Genomic DNA, 12,209 nt, shown 5'->3' with positions numbered 1-12,209 from the left:
AAGTTGTATTTTGTTTTGTCTTCTGGGTCGATAATCCAGGTTATTTGCACGAGCATATGTCTAAGGCATTTTAAGTATGAGTACTATGCATTCTTCCATAGATCTGTAGCTTTTGCTTTATTCTTTTATGGGATGTTGGTGTTACTGGCAAGGCCAGCATTTGCTAACCTGTTTCTAATGGCCATTGAGTAGTTTATTGGGACACTTCAGAGGGCAGTCAAGAGTCCACCACGTTGCTATGGCTTGAGAGTGAGTCAGAGGCCGAACCAGGTACAGATATCCGATATGCTTCCATAAAGGACATTAGTGATTGTCAGAAAAAGAACCATGATTTTGGTCACCATTACAAAAACTAGCTTTCAATTCCAGATTTTTTTGGTTGAATTTAAATTCCTTCAGCTGCTGTAGTGGGATTTCAGCTCACTGTTAGATCATTCATCTGGATGTCTGAATTATTTACCCTTATCTGAACTTTTGGTTAACATTTCTGAGACAAATTGGAGTGAAGTTGAATGTAGAATTTTTGAGTTTTTACATGTTGAAAGCTTGGTTTTCTTATTCACAAATACGAGGGGTCCCCAATTTACAAACTTACAAGCATTTCCTAAATATATGAACAGCTGCTTTGTATTGTCCTGCATTATATTCTAACTTGCGAACAGACCCTAGAATGGAACTGGGGTACTTTATATTTATAAAATTACTTCTGTCTGTCTCTTTCCTTTGACATTTGTGCTAAATATACAGATTTTATCTGCTTGCTCCAATATGACACCATCCATTTGAAATTGTAGTCCAGTTCCTTCAAACGTATTCCTTCAAACTCTTTGTTTTTGTATTTTTGGTATTTTACGCAATACATATTCTAAACTTCTAAACTTTATTTGATGTGTGACACTTTGTAGGGTCTTTTCTTGTTCTGCAAGTAGTGCTGTGTTGTCAGTGTACCACTGTTCTTACCTCAAGTTTTTGCCACAAGAGATACATCTGCTTCTATAAATAATTAGTGTACAGATTGGATAATTTTGGCAACCATACAGTGCCTTGTCTTTCTTTTCAATGAGGCACCAAATTAAAATAATCAGCCCCCTCTATTTCTTCTCTGTATTTGAACATTTTGCCTAACATATAAAACGTCGCGTGTTGTTAGTTTAAACATTCTTTAGTTTTCCTGATAGTCCTCCTCTACCCATTGCTGAAAATATTAATTCCTTGTCAGAGTACTGTTCTATAGCTGCTGGTAATATCTAAATGCTCATTATCATAGGTGAGCCTTAAAATGAATATCAAAAGGCTTTTAGGAATATTGCTGTTAACTGCAATCGTATCTTCATCCAGTCAGGTTGTGTGATTCTAGTTGAACTGTGTGGAAAGCTTCACTAACATTATACAATACAGGTAGTTAATGATTAAATTTACTGAGCCTGTTATTTATATTAGTTTGTAACAATTGATGTTTAGCTTCTTTCTTTACTGATTAGAGCTGAGAATTTTGAAGGTTAACTAAATCTGGCGTGCCCACCTATAGTCAATTTATTTTTCTAGCGAATGCATTAACCGTATAAAATAAGTGAGCTCACCAAAAATTCTCCCAAAGGCAGTTTTCATATGGAGTTTTTAAAAATAAAATACTTAAATTAATAGACTGAAAAGTTCAAATATTAAGGCTTTTGCATTCATTTTTAAAAGTTCAGTTTATTAAAAATCAATCCCATAAAACACAATTTGCATCTTTCTTAGAACTTCTGACTGAATTATAGCATAAAATAATCTCATTTCATCAAAACGTCAGCATGCATTTTACTCAATGCAGATTACACTGCAGAAACAGAAGTCTTCATATATTTAAAACTATACCTCACTTTTGTAGTTTGTTGTGGTTCTGTTAGCCGAGCTGGGAATTTGTGTTGCAGACGTTTCGTCCCCTGTCTAGGTGACATCCTCTGTGCTTGGGAGCCTCCTGTGAAGCGCTTCTGTGATCTTTCCTCCGGCATTTGTAGTGGCTTGAATCTGCCACTTCCGGTTGTCAGTTCCAGCTGTCCGCCGCTGCAGTGGCCGGTATATTGGGTCCAGGTCGATGTGCTTATTGATTGAATCAGTGGATGAGTGCCATGCCTCTAGGAATTCCCTGGCTATTCTCTGTTTGGCTCGTCCTATAATAGTAATGTTGTCCCAGTCAAACTCATGTTTCTTGTCATCTGCGTGTGTGGCTACTAAGGATAGCTGGTCGTGTCGTTTCGTGGCTAGTTGGTGTTCATGGATGCGGATCGTTAGCTGTCTTCCTGTTTGTCCTATGTAGCGTTTTGTGCAGTCCTTGCAACGTGAGTTTGACTGGGACAACACTACTATTATAGGGCAAGCCAAACAGAATAGCCAGGGAATTCCTAGAGGCATGGCACTCATCCACTGATTCAATCAACAAGCACATCGACCTGGACCCAATATACTGGCCACTGCAGCGGACAGCTGGAACTGACAACCGGAAGCAGCAGATTCAAACCACTATAAATGTCGGAGGAAAGATCACAGAAGCGCTTCACAGGAGGCCCCCAAGCACTGAGAATGTCACCTAGACAGGGGACGAAACGTCTGCAACACAAATTTCCAGCTCGGTGAACAGAACCACAACAATGAGCACCTGAGCTACAAATCTTCGCACAAACTTTGAACTTTTGTAGTTTGATCAGTTGGTCAAGCTAAAAATTTGACTCCTAAAGACTTAGTATGGTAATTATTTATCTTGTTGTGATACATTCTTTAACCTTATGTTTTATAGGTATGAGACATGCAATTTATGAGAAGCTAGATGAAGATGGACTAATAGCACCTGGTGTCCGTGTGTCAGGAGATGACGTAATCATTGGTAAAACAGTGACATTGCCAGAAAATGAAGATGAGCTTGAGAGCACAAATCGGCGATACACAAAGAGAGACTGCAGCACCTTCCTGCGGACTAGTGAGACTGGTATTGTGGATCAGGTCATGGTTACACTAAACCAAGAAGGATACAAATTTTGCAAAATTAGGGTAAGCCATGAAAATAATTAACATTTATTTCTTTTTGAGTATTTTTGTTTGTTAAAGCATTGGATGGGTACTTAGTGGTGTTTTCAAAAACAAAATTACTGATTTCCACACTACTTCTATGCTATGACTTTATATGTATTTACAGCCTTAGCTGATAGAACTTCTACTTCCAGTAGTCTGTTCTCCTTTGATGGTTTAACGATATTGTTTGTCAATGTTACATCCAAGGCTAGGATAGTAAGGACTGTGCGACTGTCTTCACTGTTGGCCCTGGTCAAGAGGCCATTCGGGTATTTGAGAATGAAGAAACTCAGACTGTGTTTATTTCTCATTGATACTTCCTTTAACTTCTAAACCATGCAAAGTATTTGTTGCAGATAGAAAAAAATACAAAACCTTAGCTTGCTTTGGTTTGGTAATTTATTTACCTACAAAACAGAAAACCTTAGCCCACTGATGAAACAGGAGTATGTAATCTAGAGCAAAAAGACTCCTTATCTGAAGAAATTCAGCAGAGGAACCAGAAATTGAAGCAGCTTGTTAATCTTTTTGGAAGGAGTATTAGACCTAAGAGTGATGCGCACGCACGCACACTATCTTCAAATGTACCAAGTTCTCTTAAACTCTTGGGAAGATGTAATCCAAACCAAAAGTTAGTAATGCTGTAGCGTACCTCTACAAACTGCATCTCGACCACTGTTAAGGGCTATTGAAAGAACACGCGCGCGCGTGTGTGTGAGAGAGAGAGCGCTTCCCTTTGAATGTGATCCCCTGCACAGACACCATTAGGACAGTAAGCAAGAATCATCGTAAAGGATATCCAAGTGATTGTGACTGCCACCAGAGATTGATTTTTCATTCGCTTAATTCCTTTATTGGGGATTTTATAAACCACATGCCCTTTTTAATAGGTGCGATCTGTCCGAATTCCACAAATTGGAGACAAATTTGCTAGTCGTCATGGTCAGAAGGGAACGTGTGGTATCCAGTACAGACAAGAGGTATGGAATGTGTCTCTTACATGGATTCAAGTTTTTAAATGTAAATAAATTATTTGAGATGTAGGAACGGCATTTCAGGATTAACATGAAATACTGTAGATGCCTGAAATGGTGGAATAGAGCAGAAAGTGCTAAAACCTCTTAAGTCAGCCAACATTTGTTGAGAGTTGTTGCCTGTTTTGGGCTTAAGAATCAGTGTTTTTCTTTTTCCAATTTAAATATTTTTGCCATCCATGTTTGTCCTTTCTATAACATAGATTAAATTTTTAATATAGGAGAATTTACATACAGTATTATTTGATTTGATTGAAACTAGAACAGAAGTTGCACCTTTTTGCCTTTTAACATCCTGAAATTCTTCAAGGTGTGTGGAAAGCAAATGCTCAGCTCGAAAGTGAATTTTGAGAAGCCTACTAAAGGAGAGAGTGAGGGGTTGATGAATTTAACAATTATATTTGAGTTGAAATGAAATGTAAAAGCACAGCTGACAACAGTAAAATTAGGTGGTGGGGCAAAAATAGTGCCATGTACATAAGGTCTGTCTCATTGGAGAAGAATGATGACAGGACAGCTTGGCAGAATGGTTCATAAGGCACAGAGTCCAAGGTTTTATTATGAAGGGAATCCGATGCAAGAGCAAGGAGATTATGTTGAATTTACATAAAACATAAATAAGGTTTGTGTCCACTTCAGGATGCCACACTGGAAAGATGAGAAGGCATTGGAGAGAGTGCTGTAAAGATTCACAAGAATGGTTTTAGGAATGAAGACCTTCAGTTATTTAAGTAGGTTGGAAGAGAGAAGGCTGAGAGGAAATTTGAGGTATTCACAGTTCTGTGTGATTGAAATGTTTCAGAGATGAGGGGTTCAAGCTGGGCTAAAAATTAAGACCAGGCTAATGCATCTTGAATTAGACAAAACATAAGGTACTGGCCTGTATGGTTTCTAATTAATTTTTTGATTTTTCTCATTAACAGTTTTGTGTTTGCTGTTTTGTAGGATATGCCATTCACGTGCGAAGGTATCACCCCAGACATTATAATCAATCCACATGCCATTCCTTCTCGAATGACTGTTGGTCACTTGATTGAGTGCCTGCAAGGGAAGGTATGTTTCAAAGTGTTAAGGTATAATTGTTATGCAGAATTAGTGTCTACATTCTCATTCAAGTTTTTTTTCAGGTGTCGGCAAATAAGGGTGAAATTGGTGATGCTACACCATTTAATGATGCAGTTAACGTACAGAAGATTTCAAACCTGTTATCAGACTATGGATATCACCTTCGAGGAAATGAGGTAATTTCCTTTTCCTAATGCAGAAGACAATTTGAATAACCTGGTGCAACCTTATTGTCACTGCTGAAAACTAAAGTAGGACTTATGCCATTGTTCACACAAGGGTGCATATTGTGTCATATATTTACTTTTGCTTGTTCTTTCAGCTTCTAGATGCAAATAAGAATTGCAGGACGTGCTCCTGCTTTGTGTGTGGGTCACCTAAATCTGATCCTGTTCTTTTTTTTTTGTTTCTGTATTGAGTTGCAGCTCCTTTCTCTTCCGTTGTTAGCAGTAGATCTTAATTGTTTTGTACAGGATAAAATTCTTCTAGTCAGTAAGTTTACGTTTAATACCCTGATTCCAATTGGAATGTGCTTGATTCTTGAATCAGATGTGTGTCTGAGGTGGGTTATGCAGTGTTTTCATGTCTATAATGTTGAGGTTGAGATGCACAGTATACTTACACAGTATAAGAGCATGCCACATAGAACACCAAGATCTTGAAATATGCTGGATAGGCTGCTTATAAAAAAAACCTTGTCTCAGGAAGCAAATTTCACATCTCATGATCTGGTTTGGATCTCTCAACCATTAAGTGGAATGAAAAAGGTCAGTACAGTTCCCACCTTCATTCTGCAAGCTGTTAACCGAAATGAAGTACATAGATTTTACTGTAAGAAGGTTTTATTTTCATGGTATAGTAGAGAAACATCAAGTTATTTTTATCAGATTTATTGTACATGTTAAGTTTTAACATCCTGAGTAGCCTTCAGTTTATGTATCCAAGGAACAGGAGAATCGACATTTCGGGCATAAGCCCTCCTTCAGGCCCTGAAGAAGGGCTTATGCCCGAAACGTCAATTCTCCTGTTCCTTGGATGCTGCCTGACCTGCTGCGCTTTTCCAGCAACACATTTTCAGCTCTGATCTCCAGCATCTGCAGTCCTCACTTTTTCCTTCTAGCCTTCAGTTTATCCCTGGTTAGACTTGTAGGATCTTTGGACTAAAAATTTCTTGCTGGTATTTTTTGATTACTTAGTGTGGAAACAGGCCCTTTGGCCCAACAAGTCCACACCGACCCGCCGAAGCGCAACCCACCCAGACCCATTCCCCTACATTTACCTCTTCACCTAACACTACGGACAATTTTTAGCATGGCCAATTCATCTAACCTGCACATTTTTTGGACTGTGGGAGGAAACCGGAGCACCCGGAGGAAACCCACACAGACACTGGGAGAATGTGCAAACTCCACACAGAGAGTCGCCAGAGGCGGGAATTGAACCCGGGTCTCTGGCGCTATGAGGCAGCAGTGCTAACCACTGTGCCACCGTGCAGCCCACTATTGGTGCGTAACATATGAAAGCTAAATAAATCTTTTGGGCATTGCAGGGAGTTGGAAGCTAATCTTTGTGCCATCTCTCATATAGACTGTAAATAATAATAATGGTAGAAGATACTTCTTTCTTTGACATTTTCAAATATTGATCCCCTGCAGAGGACTTTGTGCTGCTTGGAGTCTAGAATACAAAGTTTCCACGCAAAGGCAGACCTGAGGAATCTTACCCAGCTTTGCCAGACTTTAAATGAAGATATTTTGGAACATGTCTGTGCAGTCCTAATGCGTGATATATATGACTACACTTATTGTCTTACAGTATTATATAGTATTTTATAAATAGTGTAAATTATATATAAATACTTAATGAATAAAGTTCACCGGATCTGCTTTAGAGCAAAGATCCTGCAACATATCAGATTCTTGCATTTTCACACAGATCTCTGAGCCTTTCGTGCTTTCTATAGTTTTTAGGAAAATCCAACCAAAGCATACTCAGCCATAAATGTACTTGTTTTACTTGTTGCTTAAGAAAAACTTTCACTTTTATAACCAAGCAACAATACTTTTTCAAATTCCTTATAAAAGGACACTGGAATTGATATTGCAACAAATATTTGTCAAAGAGAGAAAATTCAGCTTTTCATGCAACTCCTCACTTAAGGTTTGTGGGATTTATAGTTAGGTGTGAGTTTTGCCCCATTTAATATGAAATATTCTCTTTCATTATCCATTTTGGATTGAGTACACATTTATCATACTATCTTACAATGAGCATGTAGAAATGGTACAACCTTAAAGGCAGGTAATTGCATCTCTGTAGTTCGGCTGGATTATTGATAATCAAATACTGGATTAGTGGTGCTGGAAGAGCACAGCAGTTCAGGCAGCATCCAACAAGCAGTGGAGATCGATGTATAACATTTAGAGTCATAGCCATAGCATGGAAGTCTAGAATCATAGTACAGTTTAGAGTCATGGTACAGCATGGAAACAGAACCTTCAGTCCAACCTGTCCATGCCGAACAGATACCCCAACCCAATCTAGTCCCACCTACCAGCACCTGGCCCATATCCCTCCAAACCCTTCCTATTCGTATACCCATCCAAATGCCTCTTAAATGTTGCAAATGTACCAGCCTCCACCACATGTTCTGGCAGCTCATTCCATACACGCACTACTCTCTGCATGAAAAAGTTGCCCCTTAGGTCTCTTGTATATCTTTCCCCTCTCACCCTAAACCTATGCCCTCTAGTTCCGGATTCCCAGACCCCAGGGAAAAGACTTTGTCTATTTATCCTATCCATGCCCCTCATAATTTTGTAAACCTCTATAAGATCACCCCTCAGCCTCCGACACTCCAGAAAAACAGCACCAGCCTGTTCAGCCTCTCCCTGTAGCTCAGATCCTCCAACCTTGGCAGCATCCTTGTAAATATTTTCTGAACCCTTTCAAGTTTCACAACATCTTTCCGATAGAAAGGAGACCAGAATTGCACGCAATATTCCAACAGTGGCCTAACCAGTGGCCTGTACAGCCGCAACATGACCTCCCAACTCCTATGCTCATTACACTGACCAATAAAAGAAAGCATACCAAACGCCACCTTCACTATCCTATATACCTGCGACTCCACTTTCAAGGAGCTATGAACCTGCACTCCAAGGTCTCTTTGTTCAGCAACGCTCCCTAGGACCTTACCATTAAGTGTATAATTCCTGCTAAGATTTGCTTTCCCAAAATGCAGCACCTCGCATTTATCTGAATTAAACTCCATCTGCCATTTCTCAGCCCATTGGCCCATCTGGTCCAGATCCTGTTGTAATATGAGGTAACCCTCTTCGCTGTCCACTACACCTCCAATTTTGGTGTCATCTGCAATCTTCCTAACTGTGCCTCTTATGCTCGCATCCAAATCATTTATGTAAATGACAAAACGTAGAGGGCCCAGCACCGATCCTTGTGGCACTCCACTGGTCACAGGCCTCCAGTCTGAAAAACAACCCTCCACCACCACCCTCAGTCTTCAACCTTTGAGCCAGTTCTGTATCCAAATGGCTAGTTCTCCCTGTATTCCCTGAGATCTAACCTTGCTAATCAGTCTCCCATGGGGAACCTTGTCGAATGCCTTACTGAAGTCCATATAGATCACATCAACTGCTCTGCCCTCATCAATCTTCTTTGTTACTACTTGAAAAAACTCAATCAAGTTTGTGAGACATGATTTCCCATGCACAAAGCCATGTTGACTATCCCTAATCTGTCCTTGCCTTTCCAAATACATGTACATCCTGTCCCTCAGGAATCCCTCCAACTACTTGCCCACCACCGAGGTCAGGCTCACCGGTCTATAGTTCCCTGGCTTGTCTTTACCACCCTTCTTAAACTGTGGCACCACGTTTGCCAACCTCCAGTCTTCCGGCACCTCACCTGTGACTATTGATGATACAAATATCTTAGCAAGAGGCCCAGCAATCACTTCCCTTGCTTCTCAGAGTTCTCGGGTACACCTGATCAGGTCCTGGCGATTTATCCACTTGTAACCATTTCAAGACGTCCAGCACTTCCTCCTCTGTAATCTGGGCATTTTGCAAGATGTCACCATCTATTTCCCTACAGTCTATATCTTCTATATCCTTTTCTACAGTAAATACTGATGCAAAACATTCATTTAGTATCTCCCCCATTTTCTGTGGCTCCACACAGGATGCCTTGCTGATCTTTGAGGGGCCCTATTGTCTCCCTAGTTACCCTTTTGTCCTTAATATATTTGTAAAAACCCTTTTGGATTCTCCTTAATTTTATTTGCCAAAGCTATCTCATGTCCCTGTTTTGCTGTCCTGATTTTCCTCTTAAGTATACTCCTACTTTCTTTATACTCTTCTAAGGATTCACTCGATCTATCCTGTCTATACCTGACATATGCTTCCTTCTTTTTCTCAACCAAACCCTCAATTTCTTTAGTCGTCCAGCATTCCCTGTATCTACTAGCCTTCCCTTTCACCCTGACAGGAATATACTTTCTCTGGATTCTTGTTCTCTCATTTCTGAAGGCTTCCCATTTTCCAGCCGTCCCTTTACCTGCAAACATCTGTCTCCAATCAGCTTTCGAAAGTTCTTGCCTAATACCATCAAAATTGGCCTTTCTGCAATTTAGGACATCAACTTTTAGATCTGGTCTATCCTTTTCCATCACTGTTTTAAAATGAATAGAATTATGGTCACTGGCCCCAAAGTGCTCCCCCCCACTGACGCCTCAGTCACCTGCCCTGCCTTATTTCCCAAGAGTAGGTCTAGTTTTGCACCTTCTCTAGTAGGTACATCCACATACTGAATCAGTAAATTGTCTTGTACACACTGAAGAAATTCCTCTCCATCTAAAGCTTTAACACTATGGCAGTCCCAGTTTATGTTTGGAAAGTTAAAATCCCCTACCATACCTACCCTATTATTCTTACAGATAGCTGAGATCTCTTTGCAAGTTTGTTTCTCAATTTCCCTCTGACTATTGTGGGGGGGGGTCTATAATACAATCCTAATAAGGTGGTCATCCCTTTCTTATTTCTCACTTCCAACCAAATAACTTCCCTGGATGTATTTCCGGGAATATCTTCCCTCAGCACAACTGTAATGCAATCCTTTTCAAAAATGCCACTCCTCCTCCCCTCTTGCCTTCCTTTCTATCCTTCCTGTAGCATTTGTATCCTGGAACATTCAGCTTCCAGTCCAGCCCATCCCTGAGCCATGTTTCCATAATTGCTATGATATCCCAGTCCCATGTTCCTAACCATGCCCTGAGTTAATCAAGGGGCCTGTTAGGCCCCTTGCATTAAAATAATGCAGTTTAATTTATTAGTCCTACCTTGTCCCTACCTGCCCTGACTGTTTGACTCACTTCTTATAGAAATCTTGAGGTTAATTTGGGATTAGAACGTTTCAATAGATAACACATCAACACCATTAGGTAGCCAGTCTGTGGACTGGTTAACATCTGTTTGCTGATGATTAGTGCTGTTATCTTAATTACTTGTACTGTTGTTCTTGCATATCTCATTGAGATTTTTTCAAATCTTCACCACCACCATCCCAACTACTCAGCCTGTAATGCCTACTAGGCATTGTACTATTTCCTTTAGAGTTTCTTAACTCTATCTACCTTTATGGATTTGTTTTTAGCATAAAGGCGGCTGCAATAGAATGATTCAATAGATAATAACAGAGCTGGTTCTGGCTCAAGTGCAAATAACCAGATGACTTCTGTCTATGCTCTAATTCCTGTTTGGTTTAGGAGGCTGAGGAGCCAGATGCAAACAAGAACAATGGCCAGTGGATTTGAGGGATGTGTCTTTCAGGGATACTGGATGAAGGGTTGGATCAACATTCTGGGGAATAGGAAAACTGTATAAGAATTGGAGGTGCTAATGATGTGTCCATTACTGAGGTTCACATTGTTTGCACAGTCCAATCACCCTGCTACTAAGTGGCATTAGCATTATTCCCCACTTATAAAATGTGTGCTAGGAGCACCATACTAGGATCTTCTGTTTGTCAATCAACGTAAATACAATTGTTATTGTGTTCAGTTACTCTATATTTACATAATTAACATGCTCCTCTCTCCACTAGGTTCTATATAATGGGTTTACTGGGCGTAAACTTACATCACAGATCTTTATTGGGCCTACTTATTACCAGCGCCTGAAACATATGGTAGATGACAAAATTCATTCTCGTGCTCGAGGACCTGTTCAGATCCTGAACAGACAGCCTATGGAGGGTAGATCTCGGTAAGATGAAATTCACACGTCTTTGTTTTTGATTAGTACTTTGGAACTATTGGCTTGAGTAAGATTTTAATTATAGTGAGAGGCTGTCTACTGTTCATGATCTTGTGACTTGTTTTATTTGCAGTTTATATAGGAGTGTAGCTGGCTTGTTTTATTCAAAAATGATTTCGTTTTCAAAAAAATCACTTGAAAATAAGTTTTTGGCTTTTAATTGCCTATCCTTTTATTGCTGTTGAGAAGATGCTGGAGAGCCTTCGGCTGCTATGTCTGGGTGCTAAAGTGCTTCTACTATCTAGATTTTTGACCCAGAGATGATGAAGGAACTGCTTTATGTTTACAAGGCAAGATGGTGTATAGCTTCGAGGGGAGCTTGCAGTTCCATAAAAAATACAGGACTTGGGAACTGGAGCAGGTTTTTTTGGTTCTTCAGATCTGCTCAGCCATTCACCACGATCATAGTTTATCTGGTTTTGGTCGCAACTGCATTTTTCTAATTGCCGCCCATCGTCCTTGACTTCCCAGTTTGTCAAAACCTACCAAACTCTCAGCCCAGAATGAATTCAGTGTCCGAGCTTCTTTTTTTTGGGAAGAGAATTCCATAGAGGAAAGACCTTCTTCATCTCCATCTTGAAAATGAGGTCACTTTCTCATTTTGGACTGTCCTTGTTTTACTCTCTCCAATGAAGGATAACATCCTCTCAAAATCCACCCTGTTGGTGGTATTTCCATGCATGTAACTATTACCCTTTTTTGCTTGGTGGTGATCACGTGAAGCCTT

The 12,209-nt window shown here is 40.0% G+C and overlaps 1 protein-coding gene across 1 annotated transcript in view; it reads left to right on the top strand.

Annotated features, from left to right (window-relative positions):
* The window catches only part of polr2b (RNA polymerase II subunit B), a 49,990-nt gene that overhangs the window by 34,546 nt on the left and 3,235 nt on the right, over positions 1-12,209 (top strand). Inside the window, exons 19-23 of the mRNA XM_072583996.1 lie at positions 2,777-3,027; positions 3,939-4,028; positions 5,028-5,135; positions 5,210-5,323; positions 11,271-11,431. Of these exons, the coding sequence (XP_072440097.1) occupies positions 2,777-3,027; positions 3,939-4,028; positions 5,028-5,135; positions 5,210-5,323; positions 11,271-11,431 (724 nt within the window). The remainder of the gene's footprint in view (positions 1-2,776; positions 3,028-3,938; positions 4,029-5,027; positions 5,136-5,209; positions 5,324-11,270; positions 11,432-12,209) is intronic.

Source organism: Chiloscyllium punctatum, chromosome 14 (assembly GCF_047496795.1).
Source record: "Chiloscyllium punctatum isolate Juve2018m chromosome 14, sChiPun1.3, whole genome shotgun sequence".
Lineage (NCBI taxonomy): Eukaryota > Metazoa > Chordata > Chondrichthyes > Orectolobiformes > Hemiscylliidae > Chiloscyllium > Chiloscyllium punctatum.
The sequence above is the reverse complement of the archived record's forward strand: the minus strand, read 5'-3'. Positions and strand labels throughout refer to the sequence as shown.